Consider the following 21,703-nt stretch of genomic DNA (forward strand, 5'->3'; position numbering starts at 1 on the left):
CCACACCTCACCTGACCTCACCTGACCTCACTTCACCGGCAGCAGCCTGGGGCAGCGGCGGCAGCAGGAGCGTCTGCAGCAAAAGTGGCGTGCAAGGCCGTAAAGTGTGGCGGAGGCGGGGCGAAGGCGGGATTTCAATCGCGGGGGGCGGAGCTAAGGCGGAGTCACTCCCGCGCAAACTCCGGATAGGCGGTTGCGACAGTCCCGCAAAAAGCACAAAGGCCTGTAAGTACCTTACGGAAGTGCGGGTGTTGGAATGAGGAGTATCACATTCCGTGCGCCCCGACATCCGCACACCACAGTGAACACGTTTCACAGAAGGGTGCGTGACCACGCAACACATACATGTAACATGGCTATACAGAACCTCTCTGCCGTCTACATGTACGTCCCACTCACAGTCACTGAAAAGACGAGTTCCGAGAGCGCACCGTCTGAGGCCCAGCGGGGAGAGAGGATGTAGAGCCTCAAAGCTCAAGACGCGCCAGCACCCTACCACTCCCGGTTGGGGCCAAGACTGACGCTGGCGGCAGCTGCCTCTAGTTGTCCAGGAATGATTCCTTCTCCTTGCAGCCCCTGGGGCTTGGGTCGAGCTCAAAGCAAGGGAGGAGTGGGTTCGAGTACTTGTGTTGGGGTGGGACAGGGGTGGGGAAGTTGGGGGAGCGAACTAGGTTAGAGAGTAGCTAAGCAGCCGACCTCCTTCCGCTGTGCACTGCCCCGAGGGCTGCAAGCCGAAGACTGCTGGCGGCCGCTCAGACTCTGCCGGAGCAACGGCTTTGCTGCCAGCGCTGTGTGGTTTTCATCAAACCTCTGGTGCTCTTTGTGCCTGTTTCCTCATTTACAAGTCGGGAGTAGGGTGTCCTCCAGCCTGTTCAGCCTGAGCTTCTGGCCAATGCCCTGGGGCACTCTAAAACTGAAAGACAACCAGGTTTCTTCTGGAGCTGACCCTTCATGGACGGAATCTCTGGAGTCTCACAACCACCCTGGGATGCAAGATTGGTCCTATCTCACTTTACAGGCGAGGGGGTAGGGGGTGGGGTTGGGGAAGAGGCCCAGAGAGGCTGAAGGCCTTTTGGTTCGAGGGGGTAGAATTCAAATTCTTTCCATTATATTGCCCCTGGAGGAATGTTTTTAGCAGAGTGTGACATGCTGAATTCTTAAACTGGTTTGGTAGGAGTGTAACATGGGAGATTCTACCAAAACTTGAGGTCATTTCTACTGATAATAAAATAAACATGGAGAAGGCTATCCATTTGCAACATCCTATGCCAAAAGAATAGAACTGAGTCATTAAGATGTCCAGGCTTCCCTGATAGCTCAGTTGGTAAAGAATCCACCTGCAATGCAGGAGACCCCTGTTCAATTCCTGGGTCGGGAACAGATAGGCTACCCACTCCAGCCCATCGGTAGAGAAGTGGCTAACTATGATATATGTGTTAACAGGACCCTCCTCCCTTAAAAAAAAAAAATTGTAGTTGCTTTACAGTGTTGTTTAGTTTCTGCTGCATATAGCAAGGTGAATTAACTATATGTTTATATATATATATATATATATATATATCTATCTCCCTTTTTGGATTTCCTTTCCATTTGGGCCACCATAGAGTATTGAGTAGAGTTCCCTGTGCTATACAGTAGGTTTTCATCAGTTACTTATTTTATACATGCTGCTGCTGCTGCTAAGTCGCTTCAGTCGTGTCCGACTCTGTGTGACCCCATGGACGGCAGCCCACCAGGCTCTCCCATCCCTGGGATTCTCCAGGCAAGAACACTGGAGTGGGTTGCCATTTCCTCCTCCAATGCATGAAAGTGAAAAGTGAAAGTGAAGTCACTGAGTAGTGTCCAACTCTCAGCGACCCCATGGATTGCAGCCTACCAGGCTCCTCCGTCCATGGAATTTTCCAGGCAAGAGTACTGGAGTGGGGTGCCACTGCCTTCTCCATTTTATACATAGTAGTGTATGTATGTCCATCCCAATCTCCTAATTCATTCCATCCCCGCCTTACCACTTGGTATCCATACCTTCATTCTCTACGTCTATTTCTGCATTGCAAATAAGAGGGAAAGAGAGGAAAATTAAATATTTAAGAATTCAAAGGGTGGCTTGTAGTAGTCAGATATTCTCTTTCCTGGGCAAAAGGTAGACTGTGGTTCTCTGTCCAGATGAAGTTGAGCATGGCCCTTGTGATTTGCTAGGTCCAGTGAAATGAAAACTGAAGATGCATGTGTTAAGTTTCAGATGACAGTTTTAAGTCAGTGCCCCTTTCATTACACTGTCTTCTTGGCTCTGTCACATGCTGGCAATGTTCCTGTGATGGCTCTATCAGCCTAGGTCAATGGGCAGGTATTGACCTGATGGATATTTAGCAAATAATTCTTTAAGCCAATAAAATTTGAGGAGTTTTAGGCAACACAACCAGCTTGTCCAGGTAAGAAAAAATCATCAGTTATGCCTCCTGTACTCTTTTCTCTGACTTGAAGTGTTTTCATGCTTGCTAAACTACCCTTAATCTTCCTCTTGCGTCACCATATCAATGGGACAAACGCTGCTTCTAATCTTGTTCTATCAGCCAAAATGAGCTTTATCAAACACCTTTTCCCTCAAACGCCCAACCCCTCACTGGCTTCCTGTTTGCCCTTGGGAATTGTCCAGGGACTTTAACATGACTGGAAGAGTCCAGCACTGCTGGTGACCCTCACCCTGGCCCCAGCTGACCCTTTCAGATTCATCTCACTGCAGCAGCCCCACCCCCACCCCCACCCCCTGCCTCGTTCTACCAGTCACACTCAACTGCACTCAGCTTCTCAAACTTGCCATGCTACCTATAATACTTCTGTCATGCTAACAGTCAGATCTCAGTTCAGATGTCTCAGTTCAGTTCAGTTCAGTCGCTCAGTCGTGTCCCACTCTGTGACCCCATGAATCGCAGCACGCCAGGCCTCCCTGTTCATCACCATCTCCCGGAGTTCACTCAGACCCATGTCCATCGAGTCCGTGATGCTATCCAGACATCTCATCCTCGGTCGTCCCCTTCTCCTCCTGCCCCCAATCCCTCCCAGCATCAGAGTCTTTTCCAATGAGTCAACTCTTCACATGAGGTGGCCAAAGTACTGGAGTTTCAGCTTCAGCATCATTCCTTCCAAAGAAATCCCAGGGCTGATCTCCTTCAGAATGGACTTGTTGGATCTCCTTGCAGTCCAAGGGACTCTCAAGAGTATTCTCCAACACCACAGTTCAAAATCATCAATTCTTTGGCGTTCAGCCTTCACAGTCCAACTCTCACATCCATACATGACCTCTGGAAAAACCACAGCCTTGACTAGACGGACCCTGGTTGGCAAAGTAATGTCTCTGCTTTTGAATATGCTATCTAGGTTGGTCATAACTTTTCTTTCAAGGAGTAAGCGTCTTTTAATTTCATGGCTGTAATCACCATCTGCAGTGATTTTGGAGCCCCCCAAAAATAAAGTCTGACACAGTTTCCACTGTTTCCCCGTCTATTTCCCATGAAGTGATGGGACTGGATGCCAGATCTTCGTTTTCTGAATGCTGAGCTTTAAGCCAACTTTTTCACTCTCCTCTTTCACTTTCATCAAGAGGCTTTTAAGCTCCTCTTCACTTTCTGCCATAAGGGTAGTGTCATCTGCATATCTGAGGTTATTGATATTTCTCCCGGCAATCTTGATTCCAGCTTGTGTTTCTTCCAGTCTAGCGTTTCTCATGATGTACTCTGCATAGAAGTTAAATAAGCAGGATGACAATATACAGCCTTGACGTACTCCTTTTCCTATTTGGAACCAGTCTGTTGTTCCATGTCCAGTTCTAACTGTTGCTTCCTGACCTGCATACAGATTTCTCAAGGGGCAGGTTAGGTGGTCTGGTATTCCCATCGTTTTCAGCATTTTCCACAGTTTATTGTGATCCACACAGTCAAAGGCTTTCGCATAGTCAATAAAGCAGAAATAGATGTTTTTCTGGAACTCTCTTGCTTTTTCCATGATCCAGCGCATGTTGGCAATTTGATCTCTGGTTCCTCTGCCTTTTCTAAAACCAACTTGAACATCAGGGAGTTCACAGTTCACGTATTGCTGAAGCCTGGCTTGGAGAATTTTGAGCATTACTTTACTAGCATGTGAGATGAGTGCAACTGTGCAGTAGTTTGAGCATTCTTTGGCATTGCCTTTCTTTGGGATTGGAATGAAAACTGACCTTTTCCAGTCCTGTGGCTCCTGCTGAGTTTTCCAAAGTAGCTGGCATATTGAGTGCAGCACTTTCACAGCATCATCTTTCAGGATTTGAAACAGCTCAACTGGAATTCCATCACCTCCACTAGCTTTGTTCATAGTGATGCTTTCTAAGGCCCACTTGATTTCACATTCCAGGATGTCTGGCTCTAGGTGAGTGATCATACCATCGTGATTATCTTGGTCATGAAGCTCTTTTTTGTACAGTTCTTCTGTGTATTCTTGCCACCTCTTCTTAATATCTTCTGCCTCTGTTAGGTCCATACCATTTCTGTCCTTTATCGAGCCCATCTTTGCATGAAATGTTCCCTTGGTATCTCTAATTTTCTTGAAGAGATCTCTAGTCTTTCCCATTCTCTTGTTTTTGATTTCTTTGCATTGATCGCTGAAGAAGGCTTTCTTATCTCTTCTTGCTATTCTTTGGAACTCTGCATTCAGATGCTTATATCTTTCCTTTTCTCCTTTGCTTTTTGCTTCTTTTTTTTCACAGCTATTTGTAAGGCCTCCCCAGACAGCCATTTTGCTTTTTTGCATTTCTTTCTCATGGGGATGGTCTTGATCCCTGTCTCCTGTACAATGTCACGAACCTCATTCCATAGTTCATCAGGCACTCTATCTATCAGATTTAGTCCCTTATTTCTCACTTCCACTGTATAATCATAAGGGATTTGATTTAGGTCATACCTGAATGGTCTAGCGGTTTTCCCTACTTTCTTCAGTTTGAGTCTGAATTTCGTAAAAATTTCATGATCTGAGCCGCAGGCAGCTCCTGGTCTTGGTTTTGTTGACTGTATAGAGCTTCTCCATCTTTGGCTGCAAAGAATATAATCAGTCTCATTTCGGTGCTGACCATCTGGTGATGTCCATGTGTAGAGTCTTCTCTTGTGTTGTTGGAAGAGAGTGTTTGCTATGACCAGTGCGTTTTCTTGGCAAAACTCTATTAGTCTTTGCCCTGCTTCATTCCGCATTCCAAGGGCAAATTTGCCTGTTACTCCTGGTGTTTCTTGACTTCCTACTTTTGCATTCCAGTCCCCTATAATGAAAAGGACATCTTTTTTGGGTGTTAGTTCTAAAAGGTCTTGTAGGTCTTCATAAAACCGTTCAACTTCAGCTTCTTCAGCATTACTGGTTGGGACATAGACTTGGATAACTGTGATACTGAATGGTTTGCCTTGGAGACGAACAGAGATCATTCTGTCGTTTTTTAGACTGCATCCAAGTACTGCATTTCGGACTCTTAGGAAGTCTTTTTGACCACCCAGACCAAGTTAGATGTGCCCCATAAGATCCACAACTTCCAATACAGTTGTGTATTTTGTCTGCTTTTGGTTCATTTTTGAGTCAGATCGTAGGTTCCCTGAGGACAAAGACTGTGTTTATTTGGGGGCTTCCCTGGTAGCTCAGCTGGTAAAGAATCCTCCTACAATGCACGAGACCCCAGTTTGATCCCTGGGTTGGGAAGACAGGCTGGAGAAGGGATAGGCTATCCACTCCAGTATTCTTGGGCTTCCCTGGTGACTTAACTGTTAAGAATCTGCCTGCAATGCGGGAGACATGGTTTCATCCGGACACAACTAAGCGACTTTCACTTTACTGTTTTGGGCACTGGATATACATTTCTTCCCTAAATGATCCTAGGAGGTAAAAGAGTCACACTTTGTTTTAAAAGCAGTGAGACACAATAGTTTCCTTTTTTAAAAAACATTTTTCCTTTTGAAAATAAGTATGATCTATGTCCTTTCCCAAAGAAAGGCAATGTCAAAGAATGCTCAAACTACCACACAACTGCACTCATCACATGCTAGTAATGCTCAAAATTCTCCAAGCCAGGCTTCAGCAATACGTGAACCATGAACTTCCAGATGTTCAAGCTGGTTTTAGAAAAGGCAGAGGAACCAGAGATCAAATTGCCAACATCCGCTGGATCATCAAAAAAGCAAGAGTTCCAGAAAAACATGTTTCTGCTTTATTGACTATGCCAAAGCCTTTGACTGTGTGGATCACAATAAACTGGAAAATTCTGAAAGTGATGGGAATACCAGAACACCTGACTTGCCTCTTGAAAAACCTATATGCAGGTCAGGAAGCAACAGTTAGAACTGGACATGGAAGAGACTGGTTCCAAATAGGAAAAGGAGTACACCAAGGCTGTATATTGTCATCCTGCTTATTTAATTTATATGCAGAGTACATAATGAGAAATGCTGCGATGGAAGAAGCACAAGCTGGAATCAAGATTGCCGGGAGAAATATCAATAACCTGAGATATGCAGATGACACCACCCTTATGGCAGGAAGTGAAGAGGGGCTTAAAAGCCTCTTGATGAAAGTGAAAGAGGAGAGTGAAAAGGTTGGCTTAAAGCTCAACATTCAGAAAACTTAAGATCATGGCATCTGGTCCCATCACTTCATGGGAAGTAGATGGGTAAACAGTGGAAGCGGTGTCAGACTTTATTTTTGGGGGCTCCAAAATCACTGCAGATGGTGATTACAGCCATGAAATTAAAAGACGCTTACTCCTTGGAAGGAAAGTTATGACCAACCTAGATAGCATATTCAAAAGCAGAGACATTACTTTGCCGACCAGGGTCCGTCTCGCCAAGGCTATGATTTTTCCAGAGGTCATGAATGGACGTGAAAGTTGGACTGTGAAGAAAGCGCCGAAGAACTGATGCTTTTGAACTGTGGTGTTGGAGAATACTCTTGAGAGTCCCTTGCACTGCAAGGAGATCCAACCAGTCCATCCTAAAGGAGACGAGTCCTGGGTGTTCACTGGAAGGACTGATGGTAAAGCTGAAACTCCAATACTTTGGCCACCTCATGTGAAGAGTTGACTCATTGGAAAAGACCCTGATGCTGGGAGTGGTTGGGGGCAGGAGGAGAAGGGACAAGAGAGGATGAGATGGCTGGATGGCATCACCGACTCGATGGACATGAGTTTGAATGAACTCCGGAAGATGGTGATGAACAGGGAGGCCTGGCGTGCTGCGATTCACAGGGTCACGAAGAGTCAGACACGACTGAGCGACTGAACTGAAATGAAGTGATGTCCTTTGGCTACTGACAATGTTGATATAAGCCAATACATGCAATTTAAAATTTTATACTGGCCACATTAAAAAGGAAAAAAGAGTAACTTTTATTTAACCCAATATAACACAGTGTATATTTTAATATATAGTCAAAATAGTAAATTAAACCTTATTTCTTTTGTATTAATTTTTGATATTTGGTATTTTACAGTGTGCTTCAACTTGGAAACAAGATTTTCAAAGGTAGTCCTCCCCAAAGTTATAACAGAAAAATATTTAACATTGCTTCAGTTTTTAAATTAGAAAATAAATTCAGTTTCTCGGTTTTAGTAGCCACATTTCAAAAGCTCGATAGCCACACTTGCTTAGCATCTACCGCTCACGGATGTACATTATCTTCTCTAACCAAAAATTTATGCCTGTATCTTATCTTCTCACATTTCCCAATGTTTCTAAAACCTGAATAAGGCCAATAATGACTTTAAGTTGCTTATTCTAGCCAAAAGTTGAGGATCAACTAACACAGTAACTGTTTTTGAGTTATCTTACATTTAAACGAACCAAACTGCCACTTTCACCTACGATTCTACTGTACAAATTTTAATTTTCTACTTGAATATTTTTGAAATGCCACGTACATATATGTGGTGGTGATGCAGGAAAGGGAACTGATGCTATGCAGGAGAATCATGCCTTGAAATACGCCCAGAAAATGACTGCAGTCTTAAACTTTAAAGGAATGTTTGCAACATCAAAACACCAATGTTGTCTTATAAATACTTACACTCATGTGGCAAAATGACTGTGGTGGTTTTAAAAACATGTTCACAGACTCTGACATTCCACCCTTCACGAGATGAAGCTCAGTACTTCTCCCTTCTAGTGTGGGCGCTGACCCAGTTACTTAACATATGGAGTATGGCAGCCCCAAATGAGGTTATTAAGATGTGGCTTTCATCTTAGGCATGCACGCCTCCTTGATCACTTTCTGGGAAAGCCAGCTACCAAGTCATGAGCTGCCCGATAGACATACCCATGTGCCATGGAAGGAGGTCTTCATCCCCAACACCCCCTCACCGTGCAAGGTCATTCATCCAATGACCACGAGTGGGCTTGAGAGGATCTTTCAGCCACAGTTGTCTTACATAGCCCAGGATTACCATCTGACTTTAGGAGAGACCTTGGATCAGACCACTGGACTTAGCTGCTTCTCGATTTCTGACCCACAGGAACTGAGATGGTGTTTATTGTCAGCTGCTAAGTTTTGGGGCAATGTGTTATGCACCGACGGATAATTCACACAATGGCTTCTGATAGCTTGAAAAATCTCCCTAGTGCCAAATGAGGCATAAATCAAGTAAGGCATTTCTTTTCCCAGGTAGCCCCAAACTAACATATCCAAATACCTGTTTCTAGAGGTAATTACTGAAACTGTGATGCTACGACTCAAATAATTTTTGAAATTAACTCTCACAGTATGAATCTAACTCTTTGGAATTTTGCTTCATGGTGTCAATTCAGCATTAAAGATATTTGTTATTTGCAAAAAGTCTGGTGGTGAATAATTATTTTCTTATGATCAAGCTTAAGGTATGCTTCTAAAGTAAATGGTTTAATTTTTTGGTGTAGGAAAATGCCAAGAAAAGTCCTCAGAATGTCTGATATGACACTAGCACAGTCAAACTGAATGTGTATTCCTAAAATGAATAGTTTGAAAGATGGCAGTTACTTGGATGTGTAACTTTTGGAATTCTTCCTTCCCTCCAACGTGACTATAGTCATATCTCACAGGCTGGGTAAATCAAGGCAGATTTTTTGAAAACTATAATATATATTGGGAAGTTAGTATTCTTTCTGTTATCTACATTAAAGGTTTTCTTTGGAATTAACAGAAATGACCACTAGATGCCACTGTTGGTGTTTTTTTTTTTAAGGGTAAATAGCAGGATGCAAGAACAGTTCAGATACAAAATCAATTTTTGTGCCATAATGAACACTGGAACAGAAATTGCTGGATTATTGTTAATGAAGAACCAAGACCCAGAAGTTCACTACACGGAAGTTTATTGTGAAAGTAAATTAAACATACACACACACAATATGGCTAATGGTGGCAAAAGCAATCTGGTAGCTTAAGGCAAGTTTTAATGGAGATGAATTTAGAAAAGATGATGCAATGATGTAATTTTGTTTAAATACAGATTATGGAAAAATATCAAATTGCATCAATAACTTAATAATAAAAGTTCTCAAAGCCTGCACTACTGGAGAAAAAGGGCTCATGATCTTAATGCCAGCATTAAGATAGATGGAAGCAGTACAATGCTAAATGACAAGAACAATCCCGTATTTACAGAAGGATGGTTAACATGAACATTTAATAGCGTTTGATCTTAGTTACTGGTGGACTGAAAGCCCTTAGCTAGAAGCAATAGAAAAAATGTGCCATCATCATGTTTTTTAAAAAAACAAAATTTAAGTGCAGAGTCAAAAACCAAGGATCTCTGTGATAAAGTAACCTTGAAACAGCACTAGAAGGACCATTTAAAAGGCGATTCCCTCAAGGGAAATTAGGGCACTGAGTGTGTAAACATGTGAGCTGCACAATATCAAAATCCAACCAATTCATTCATAGTACTTAGTTACACAAGATCAGCATGGTCTTTTATGATGCATATTGTTTATAATGATTTAAACACACTCCTTACCATGCATGACTTCAAATATATAACACATACTTTTATTCTGAGATACAGGATATGTTTATGAATTATAAGACCTATATACATTGAAAGTCACACCTCCCTCATCAGTCAAGTGTATATATGTTTTAAATGCAATGACCTTATTCAGACTTCAGTTCATTTTCTGAATTGACCATGTCAGTTTTTTCAAACTCTTTATAATAATGCCATTCTATTATGATAAAATACATTTTTTCAAAAATTCAGAAATGCAGTAACATTAAATGAATGTAACCAAGAAAAATATTTGTAAGGAGGTGCCAAATAACTTACGTTTCTTTCCAGTTTGTATTTTAAAAAAAAAAAGCTGCAATCAATTTGACAATGAGCCTATTTTAAAAATATTCTTATACTAATTCATCTCAAAAGGTTCTATTAATAGTCCTTTTGGAAAATACCATATATATATAACCTGTGAATTTTTTCTCCAGAACAATTAATGGAAGAAAATGTACCTTCTGCATAGATGTACATTTTCTAAGACTAATCTTTCATCACTCAGCATTGTTTTTTACAAAAGCATGCATTATAAAATACACATAAAAGCAGCTATCTTAAACATGATTTTAATACAATATTACCTTTGTAGCTGATTCATCACTGTCTCCAGTTTAATATGCTGTTACATACATGAAGAAGCTCCAGTATCCCTTTCTGATTGACTTAAAAAAAAAAATCCCTGAATAAAACAGAAGCCAGCCTGTGACTTCTTTAGCCATTTCAGTAGAATATTGAGAATATCTCCATACAAACTCATGATTATAGAACAGAATCTAAAACGATCTGGGGCAGAGTAGAGTTAATACCAATTACAATTTTTTTATGTTTAAAAAGGAAAGAAAAGGAGCTGATTATCAACATTTAAAAGGATACTGCAACTTTAACAACTGTAAACTTTGTGTTAGAAGGCATGGCAGACAGCTCTATGCTACAAGGTTTTCAGCTTGTAAATAATGCAAACCATCAGCAGTTTTTAAATGCCATAAACTATAAAAACACAAAAGGAAACAGGGGAAACACAACAAAAAGCCAAGAATGTTTATCTAAAAGAAGCTGAATAACCAACATATCTAAAACTGAAAAAAAAAAAAACTAGAGCAACTGATTAGGGGGAAAAAATCCTCTAGTAAAAATTTTAATTTCTTGACTTTTAAAAAATGACATGAACTTTTAAATTAAAATGAAGGGAAAAAAAAGTTTTACAAGTGGATAGTTTCGACTCACTAAAATAATGCCAACAAGGTAAGCTTGCATAGAAAAAAATTTCAAATTATTACTGGCTACATGCATACTTAATTAGAAATGCAGGTATTATAGTGCAAAACCATGGCAGTTTGTGATGTCTTGTTACTGCCTAAGGTTGAGAAATAAACCGTAGTACCTCCAGTTATCACAGTTTCTGGTCTTTTAACTAATTATTTCTGCAGACTAGAAACAATGAATATGTAAAGATGGAGTCACATCTTTTGTGCCACCAATTAGCGAAGTTTGAGGTCATCACCACCACCTAAACTGGAACCAGGACTAGGGTCTTGTTGTCTTCTTGCCTGCAATGACAAAATTATAATTTAGGGTGAAAATGTGTTTTGAAAATCAAAGTGCTAATAAATATAAAATACAGTAGCACATATAAAAAAAGTTTACAACTTTTCAGCCAGTATCTCCACATTAAGAGGAAAAGAACAATACAGATTATGTATGAAATATTTTGCTATAGTTTCCTTAAAAACCAAGAATAAAAATCTCATTATATGCAAAAGGGCATTCTCAAAATATGTACTGTGGATAAAAGAGTAATAAATCCTATATTTATAGTTTTGGGACTAAAGGGTTTAATTTGAACACACCATCCAATCATCTTAGAAGCAAACTTTCCCATTTTCTCTTTTAATACCAGCAGACATTTTACATACTACTATATAAAATAGAGAACCAACAAGGATCGTATAGCATAGGGGACTATGCTCAATATTTCATAATAACCTATAAGGGAAAAGAATATACACATATCTGAATCATTGTGCTGAATACCTGAAACTAACACTGTAAATTAACTATTCTTCAATTAAATATACATATAAATAAATGTTTTTTAAAAAGCTGACATTCATGGAGCACTAACTATACGTTGGGCACTGTTCTAAGCAATTCACATGGATGAATGAATTTAATTAATTTAATCCCTGCCAACCACCTATAACACAGGTGCTATTGTTTATCCATTTTATGGATAAAAAAACTGAGTCATAAGAAGTATATAACAAAAATACAGTAGTGAATTTTACCTCTCACTGTATTCTATCTCTGCCATCTGGGTTTTAACCAGACATCTCTTTACCAAGAAATAAAATTCAGAATTACTATGAATAAAGTATTGTCTCAAAAAAAATATGATATGAGAGTCCTTGGTGCACTTGTTTATACCCGGATATATGTTTACAACAATACTAAACAACTAAGATGCTTGACAATTATAAACATTGAGGACTTCAAGTTTCACTTTAGAATAAAATTTCTACTTAAACTATGGGAAATAATAGAGAACATCTAAAAATGAACATATTGTACATGACATACTCTGCTAGTATACAGTTTTTTAAAATTTATTTTTAATTGAAGGATAATTGCTTTACAGTATTGTTTTGGTTTCTTCCAAACATCAACATGAAATATACAGGTTTAATATAAGTGCCCCCCACTTGATCCACACATAATATCTACTTTGTCTCTCACAAATTCCAGTGCATCTTTCTTCCATTAAGTGTTCTTTAATTACTACAAATGTCAGTCAAGCACAAACATCTGTTTATAGAACCTAGTTCCTTCAGCAACAGTTTTCCTATGCTAGAGGCTACTCCATTTTACCAGTTGTTTCAGCAAAAAACCCTCAACATGTCCTTCTCTCACATCCAACAGTAAATTCTGAGAGCTCTACATTTAAATAAATCCCGAATCTGACACTTCTGACTAATTCCTATCACTCTCACCCTAGTCCAAGCCACCATCATCTTTCATCTAGATCTTGTTTTAGCCACCTTTGTTATATGCCAGCAACCAAGACTGACTGCAATTAACCTGTGCCATCTTTAGCTAAATGGAATCGTGTATTATTGTCACCAACTGATTATCCACTGTCTGTCAGTTTTGGGAAACAACCAAAAGTTGAAAGTTCTGACTTCAATTATTAAGATCTGAAATAACTGTTAGGGAATGTGCATCCTTGACCTTCAGTGAAACATCTCAACAAGTCATATCTGTGCTGTAAAATCACGTTTAGTCGGAAGCTCCAGTTTCATCATCATTTCTCAAGAAGGTTATGCTGTTTAGACAGAAATGACACTGCCTTATTCACTTTCAAACAGATGAAAACCCAACACTAATTTCTATTGTCTCTCTTATAAACTGTGATGTATTCCTCTAGCAAACCTTAACTATTTTTACATGCTGACTACATCTTGGCACATTCCTTTTGATTAACTAGTCAGGTTAATGTTATGCTACATGGGTACAGACTGAAAGAGTGATAGAATGCATATGCATCAGAAAAACAAGGTATGTTCTCTACAGAATCAATGCTAAATGTAGTGTAAGGACAGATCAATTCTGCAAAATCAGAGATGGTAATATAAGCATCTGGTTTCAGTCAATGAAGGTTAGAAAGGGGCTGAGCAATGAAGAAACACTGAGAAAAATCAATCCTAATTACATATTTATAAATCACTACTAACCTACCAGTAATACTTTGTGAAAAAGGTATTTCAGCTTTTGTCTTGGAATAAGAGTAACTTTCGAATTATTTTAATAATTGGGATGAGGTGGATGAACCTAGAACCTATTATACAGAGTGAAGTAAGTCAGAAAGAGAAAGATAAATATCGTATTCTAACGTGTATATACAGAATCTAGAAAAATGGTACCAAAGAATTTATTTACAGGGCAACAATGGAGAAACAGACATAGAGAACAGACTTATGGACATGGGGAGAGGGAAGGAGAGGGTAAGATGTATGGAAAGAGTAACATGGAAACTTACATTACCATATGTAAAATAGATAGCCAATGGGAATTTGCTATATGGCTCAGGAAACTCAAACAGGGGTTCTGCATCAACCTAGAGGGGTGAGGTGGGGAGGGAGATGTGAGAGAGATTCAAAAGGGAGGGGATATATGTCTGTCTATGGGTGATTGATGTTGAGGTTTGACAGAAAACAGCAAAATTCTGTAAAGCAATTATCCTCCAATAAAAAATAAATATATATTTTTAAAAATTCACTGAAGTAAAAGAAAAAAAATATTTTAATAATGGGATGACTCCAAATGAGTGACAAAAACAGTCATCAGCAGCTAGAGTCCTCCCTACTAGTCAGGGCTGTGCAGAGGTTGCTATGGGTTTATTTGTTTAAAATATATTTTTGGTGAAAGCATGGAAAGAAAAGTTATTTCGCTTTCTGTGTTTTTAATTTCTATTTACACTGTAAAGAAGGAATGAGGAAGATGTAAAAGAAGACACTATGATGGAGAATCAAAAACTGAAAAAAATAAAAGGAAGTCTGACAGTATGAATGAGAGCAGAAGAGAGAAGAATGAGATAGCGGGGAGACTGGGAGGAAATTTAATGCTAGAAAGGAAGATATATGTGCTGTCATATGAAGGAGACAAATACAGACACATTTATGTCCAATGAAACAGATTCCACACGACTGGAATTCAACAGCTGGATACACTGCCTTGAAAAGCAGTGCTTTAAACTGTGGCAGTTTTCTAACGAAGGCTGGATATTTTAGAAAGAATTCTATGAGTAACAAACTAGACGAGATGATGGCAAAGAATCTCTGAACCTGATTATTTTAAAAGCATAAAGCCTGTAATTTCTAGTTTCTTTTTCCCCAGTCAACCCAGATAGGCCCTTGATTTTAATTTTTTATTAACAATATTTCAGAATAGGGTTTTACCAGACGCTGGAGCTTTCTCTGCTCGTCAGAGCCGTGCAAAGTAGCCAAGAGCAGGGATACCCAAGGGAAAATGAATAAAACCTGGCTGACTTCCTTTCTTTTATTATCAAGATCATCAAACTGCAGAAAACTTTTCATGAGAAAATGCCCTAATAATTAAAAATAGATCCAAACTTATTGAGTGTATACTACACCAAGATAATGTGCAAATCACTTTATGTTTAACACTTGGCTAAAGGCTGGAACATAGCATGACAGAAGTTTAGAGCAGCACTGTGCTTTATAGAGCTCTAGTTCAACTCTTCCTTACACATGATACATCTGAGACCAAGAATGTTACATGGCTCCCCCAAGGTTTCACAGTTAGCTGGTGGCAATGAAAACACAAATTCAGAACGCTAAAGAAAATGAACCTTTACCTTACGATTAGTATTAATGTCAGCCTCCTAAGTAACTGCTATTTCTCCTGACAGCTAAGGCAAGACGAGACACAAAGCAGAAATTTCAAGTCCTGATACAACAGAAAGAAATGCACTTTCTCCAAACTCATAAAAAAGGTAAAAACAAGGTCAGAGACAATCATTAGTAGACTTCAAGAACTGGTCTACTAGGCACATTAAAAAAAATACAGTTCTTATAAAGTATACTTCAGGAAAACTTTAAAGTGGCATTTTAAAAATAAAAGAGATAGTGGAAATAAGTGACATTTCCGGGCTTGGATGGGGCAGCTCTACACTTTGGTAACGTGAGCTTATATAAGCTTCTTACCCTCTTTCAGACTCAGCTCCGCAAAAGGGAGTTACATCTTCTAAGAGCATTTAAGAATCAAATGTAAAACCAAAATTGCAGCATATATTGCCTGGCGCATACTAAGCACTCATGCTGTTACTATCACTACAAAGCTGCTTGTAACTTCCCAATTTATCTACATGAACTTTTCAAATCTTAAAATAAAAAAACACTGCATCTTGTAGATGAGTAATTTTTATGAATTAAAGTTAAAATTAAAAGAATTTTAGTAAAGTCTGCCTCTCCTATGGTATCTAGCAAACAAGGCCCTCTCCCTCTGTGTGGGAGAGGGCAGACCTAGCATTCTTGTTCTCCCTCACTAACCTGCTTCCGATGCTCACTCTTAGTCTGAGTTCATATTCCTACTTCACTTTCATCTACTGTCCAAAATACACCTCAGGAAGGTCCAGTATAGACAGATTTTTATGTTAATTTGTCCTTACATAAAAATAAGTGTTGACAGAGTTAAGTGATGTGAAAACTGAAGTCTGTGGGAATTTAAAATAAATAAGAGACTGAAATTTTCTTCTTGGGACCACACAGAATCGAAGGCTCCAAAAACATACAAAACATAAATATAAAAACCACATAGTCTTTCGCCTGTTTTTATTTCCAAATAGTTTCCACATAAAATTCCCATATGATTTGCTGAACTGTACTAAAACTGCTTATAGCAGAATAAGCAATAATGGTTTACCCATTCTCTGACATTAAAGACAATAATTTATTTGCTAACACTTTATAACCTAAACAACTGAAAGCATTTTCTAGATAATGACAGAGAAAATCTCTTTCAGCACCCTGTCACCCTGCAGCTGAATTAAGAGCCAATAGTACTCTATCACAGTTTTAGGTTAAGAGGCCAATCAAGCTGAAGGCAGTCTCTGGACACACTGAGAGTGTGTGTGAGCTGCTATAGAACAGATGACAGAGGTATTATTACAACTTATTTATGATCAAAGCACTCAGCCTCTACCTTATGCAATCATTAACTTCAATCTTCTTTCACAAAATCCCAAAGTAAGGCAGTGAAATTACAGTTACAGAGATGTGTAACATTAGGACTGCCATGCATAGCATGTCAATATTTTCAAGTCGTGGACAGAATCTCAGGTAAAGAGACATGGGGTTACTTCTATGTGACAACAGACATCAATGGGCAGGCACTTTACAGAATAAATGATTACTTTTTTTGATTACTTTTTCTGTTTTAAAGTCTACTTTTTTTTATTTAAAAAGTATTTTTTATCTTCTGTACTGAAGAGTGTACAAACCATAAATATATGATTGATGCATTTTTTCACAAAGTAAACACACCCATGTAGTCCTTAGATCAAGAAATATCACCAAATACAGGAAGTTTGTACCCTCTCCTCATCACTATTCAACCCCAAGAGAAGCCAGAAAAATGAAAAATTGCTTAGTATTGTTAAAAAAACAAAGAAAGAAACAGCACAGGATACAAAATAGCTTGGTAACATATCTTTGACTTTCACAGTCTATAAAGTTAGGATATGCCCATCTTTACTGCCACTCCAGATACACTGTGAGCTAAGATGCACAGACAGAGGGGATGAATAAAAAAATCTATGAACAATAAATGCTGGAGAGGATGTGGGGAAAAGGGACTCCTCTTGTGCTGTTGGTGGGAATGTAAATTGATATAGCCACTAGGGAGAACAGTATGGAGATTTTTTTAAAAACTAGGAATAAAACTACCATATGACCCAGCAACTCCCCTACTGGGCATATACCCTGAGAAAACCACAATTCTAGAAGACACGTGTACCACAATGTTCACTGCAGCACTGTTTTACAATAGCCAGGACATGGAAGCAACCTAGATGTTCATCAACAGATGAATGGATAAAGAAGCTGTGGTACATATATACAGTGGAATATTACTCAGCCATAAAAAGGAATGAACTTGAGTCAGTTCAAGTGAGGTGGATGAACCTAGAGCCTGTTATACAGACTGAAGTATGTCAGAAAAAGAAAAGTGTCATATATTAATGTGTAGACATGGAATCTAGAAAAGTGGTATTGATGAACCTATTTGTGTGGCAGCAAGAGATGCAGAAATAGAGAACAGATTTGTGGACACAGTTGGGGAAGGAGAGGCTGGGCCAGACTGAGAGAGCAGCACTGAAATACATACATTACTACATGTAAAACAGACAGCCAGTGGGAATTTGCTGCATGATGCAGGGAGCTCAATCTAGTGCTCTGTGACAACCTAGAGGGGTGGGATGGGATGGGAGGTGGGAGAGAAGTTAAAGAGGGAGGGGACATATGTATATCTATGGCTGATTCATGCTGACGCTTGGCAGAAACCAATGAAACATTGTAAAGCAATTACCTTCCAATTAAAAATAAATAAACAAAAATGAAAGAGGGCGGTGAAGAAACTAGCTTCCAATGAGTTCCATTTTAAGTGTCAGATACTGAGTTAGGCAGTATCCTGGGAAGTACGGTGTTAGCTCCATTTTACAGATAAGAGTCAAGAATTTAAGCAACTTTCCCAGGGTCACGTAGCAACAAGTAGTAGAGCTAGGATTCAAAACCAGGGCAATCTATTAGAAGCCTCATCCTCACCTACTACCTGAAAGGTTCTCAAGTTACATTCTGCCAGTTACTGGGTTCCCTGAAAACATCCCAGGGACTCCAGGGGGAGACCAGAATACTCCCTCCCCCTGCTTCAACCAGAGCAGTGCCCCCTTTAGCTGTTTTATGCATTAAAGTCCTATGTAAAATTTCAAATGAAGATAGAAATTCACATTAAAAAAAAAGGTTTGAGAATCTTCTGTTTTCATCATTCTGTGTTAACCAACAAACATTCTCTTAACAGGTAATAGATGATACAAAATTCAAAAGGTATAAAAATGCCATCACTCCAGGAGTTTTAGAACTGATTTCAGGTTAAAAGACACTGGGGAAAACCAAAACCACTTCGAATTCTGCTTCCTTCTGTCAGTAACCTTAACCAGCTACACATACTAAATGCTCATGAGCCCCACTGTTACAAGCTTAGCAAGCCAGGGCTAGAGGCCTCAGAGGTTATCCAAACAGGGGCAGGACATCCCCAAGCCTCTGTGCTGCCAGTATCTTAAGCCTCCAAGGCTCACTTACTGGGTTACTGCCACCCACGAGTTTACCACTGCTCCTTGGCCCTTGTCTCCAGTCAGGCGTCAGGACCACCCACTAGAACCCTTATTATTCTTTTCTTCCTCAGTTTTTTCTTTTCCAGGCAAAACGGTTTCTGACCTCTTCTGGGAGATTTTATTTTTCAACTTAATCATCTTTGTGGGTGATGTGGAAATTCATTTCCCAGTGCTAGGCTGTACTGGTGGAAAACTTCTGCTTAGGAAACTGGTTTAAGTCTTGACTCTTCCCTTCATTAACCAACTATTTGAAAGACACAAAGTCAATTTTTCTCAGGGTCTCAGTTTCTTGAAATGGAAATAATAACTTTATCCAGGTGAATGTAAAAAACCCATTTTTCATAAAATTGTTACTTTTTAAAAAACAAAATTAAAAACAAAAAGAATATTTGATTATATTTTTTAAGATCCTCTTACAGATATCTGAATTACGGGGGGGAGGCGGAGGAGGGGGGGAAACCACAGTATTTTTCTCCAGTGTTCTCCTTTCAGAAAAGAGGTAAACTACAAGAAATAAGCTGACATCAGGAATTTGTTAGGAATTTTTTTTTTTTTAAAGGAAGAAAAATACACATTCACAAAGTGCCAAAAGACATGCATACCCAAAACTCCCCTAAGAGACTGCCAGTGAGAGCTCTAGAGTCTCCAGCCCAATTTTATAGATGACAGTTCTCTACAAGAACTGACTTCTTAAATTACTGCCATAAGGGACTACAGGATCTTAAATCATTGATGGAAACCAAGCCATTTTCTCTACGCTCTAGGTCATAATGCAGGGAAAGTGCCCCAATACACTTTATAGAGAACGAAAAGGATGTTCTTGTTAGCCAGATAATTCAATTAACTGCAACCAGCACTGCGGTAGAGCTTTTAGTGCTAAGAAGTACTTTAGAGCTATTATTTACTGAGAGCACACACACACACCAGGTGCCTTATAAGCATTTTCCCATTTAATTCTCACAACAATTTCTCTGACAAAACAGACATGAGAGAGGCTGGCAATTGATGAACCAGGTGACTACAAAGCCCATGTGCTCAATCACTGACTTAAAACTCACTGGAAACTATCTATCTGAAAAGAAATTATTTGACATCTTTAGGAACAAAAATATCACTATTTTTTTGTTCACATACAAACACACACACATATAAATTCTCACACCAACATGTTTTTCTTCAAGAAACATTATTTATAAGAACTATTAAACTAACATTTTAGAGAAGACAATTCTAAGCCTCAATTAATCTAAAATTTTATGTAAAGCAAATCACATACAAAAAAAATTCTAATTAACTGTTCCAACAGCTGTCAAGTCGCTTTTCTTCAAATATAATGTAGCTGGGCAGCACTTTTTATAAAATGATTCTGATGTTCCTTTAAAGCTATGTTAGTTTGTTCCGGAAAGACCGACCCATTCTTTGACATGCTAAGATCTCTTAGTCCTTCACTCCTTTGCACACTGCTCCATCTGTCAAGAATGCTTTCCCCAGCTTGTCCTGCTGGCAAGTTCACATTCCTCCTTCAAAACCCTGCAAGTGACCCCCCAGGCAGAGGCAGATGTGAGCGCCCTTCCTCTGTACTGCCATGGTCAGAACATCAGGGACCCAATTTCACTGGGCATCATACTACAATGGAGGACAGACAAGTTTTTAATTGTTCTAACATACTGTTCAATAACAACAGTAATAGAAATAAGAGCTCTGGAAACTACAAAGTAGAAGGGCTAATTATGATTAAGAAGATCAGAGAAGGGATTGACAGATAATACTTGAGCTGGACCTTGAATATGCAGAAGAGTAAATTCTCAGTCAAGGAACAAAAAGCATGAGCAAAAAGGTTCAGATAACAAATGCACATTACACATTGAAAACTTCTTACTATTACAGAAACAAGTATCCTCGAAGAAAATACCACGGAAAGTTTGATTACAAGAATTGCAAAAGCTTCAAAGAAAAAAATGTACTACTGCATTACATCCCTCCTGTCTTTCCCCCTGACTAGAAAGTATTTTTGAGGTCATCATCAGTCGCTATCAGCCAATTATATCAATTTACTCACTGACAAAAGGAAATATCAACCATTAAACGATAATTCTGTTTCATACACTAAGCATTAAGTAGACTTGATTTTTTAATTTGTTATATATATATGGTCATGCCACATAGCTTGCGAGATCTTAATTCTCCAACCAGGGATTGAACCTGGGCCCTTGGCAGTGAAAGCACGTAGTCCTAACAACTGAACCACTAGTGATTTCCCTTAGAAAATATTTTAACAAACATATATATGAAGTAATACCAATAATGTCAGCTGACACCTAGTCAGTGACACATTCTGTAAAGGTGCTTTCACATGTATTAATATTTACTCATTTAATCTTTATGATGAACGTATGAGATAGGCACGATTTTAGATCAGAAAACTCAGTCACAGAAAAGTGAAACACGTTACCAGAGGTGACAAAGTGGCCGTCAGATTCAGAGCTTGCTATCTGGCTCTAGGGTCTGGGATCTTAACCACCGTCTTTGTGTACACACGTACACACACACACACACACTTTTATGCTAATTTAAATAGTGTACATATAATTTTGTGCATGAAAAACAACAAATTTTCTCTATCATATAACATTGACTTAAAAAATGTTTTTAACATGGAAAACTATATGTAAAATAACATAGAAATTACACCTTAACCATCTTTAAGTACACAGTTCAGTAGTATTAAGTAAGCTCATTCACACTTTTGTGCAACCAGTTTTCAGAACACTTTCTAATGC

At 39.0% G+C, this 21,703-nt stretch overlaps 1 protein-coding gene across 2 annotated transcripts in view; it reads right to left on the reverse strand.

Moving 5' to 3' along the window:
* Nucleotides 1-9,324: 9,324 nt before the first annotated feature.
* CBFB (core-binding factor subunit beta) overlaps nt 9,325-21,703 on the reverse strand; it is a 47,809-nt gene continuing 35,430 nt past the window's right edge. For both annotated transcript variants that reach the window (XM_040253411.1, XM_040253412.1), the window contains exon 6: nt 9,325-11,568. In XM_040253411.1, coding sequence (XP_040109345.1) covers nt 11,500-11,568 — 69 coding nt within the window. In that variant the 3' untranslated portion in view covers nt 9,325-11,499. The remainder of the gene's footprint in view (nt 11,569-21,703) is intronic.

Source organism: Oryx dammah, unplaced genomic scaffold (genome assembly GCF_014754425.2).
Source record: "Oryx dammah isolate SB20612 unplaced genomic scaffold, SCBI_Odam_1.1 HiC_scaffold_13, whole genome shotgun sequence".
In the NCBI taxonomy this organism is placed as follows: domain Eukaryota; kingdom Metazoa; phylum Chordata; class Mammalia; order Artiodactyla; family Bovidae; genus Oryx; species Oryx dammah.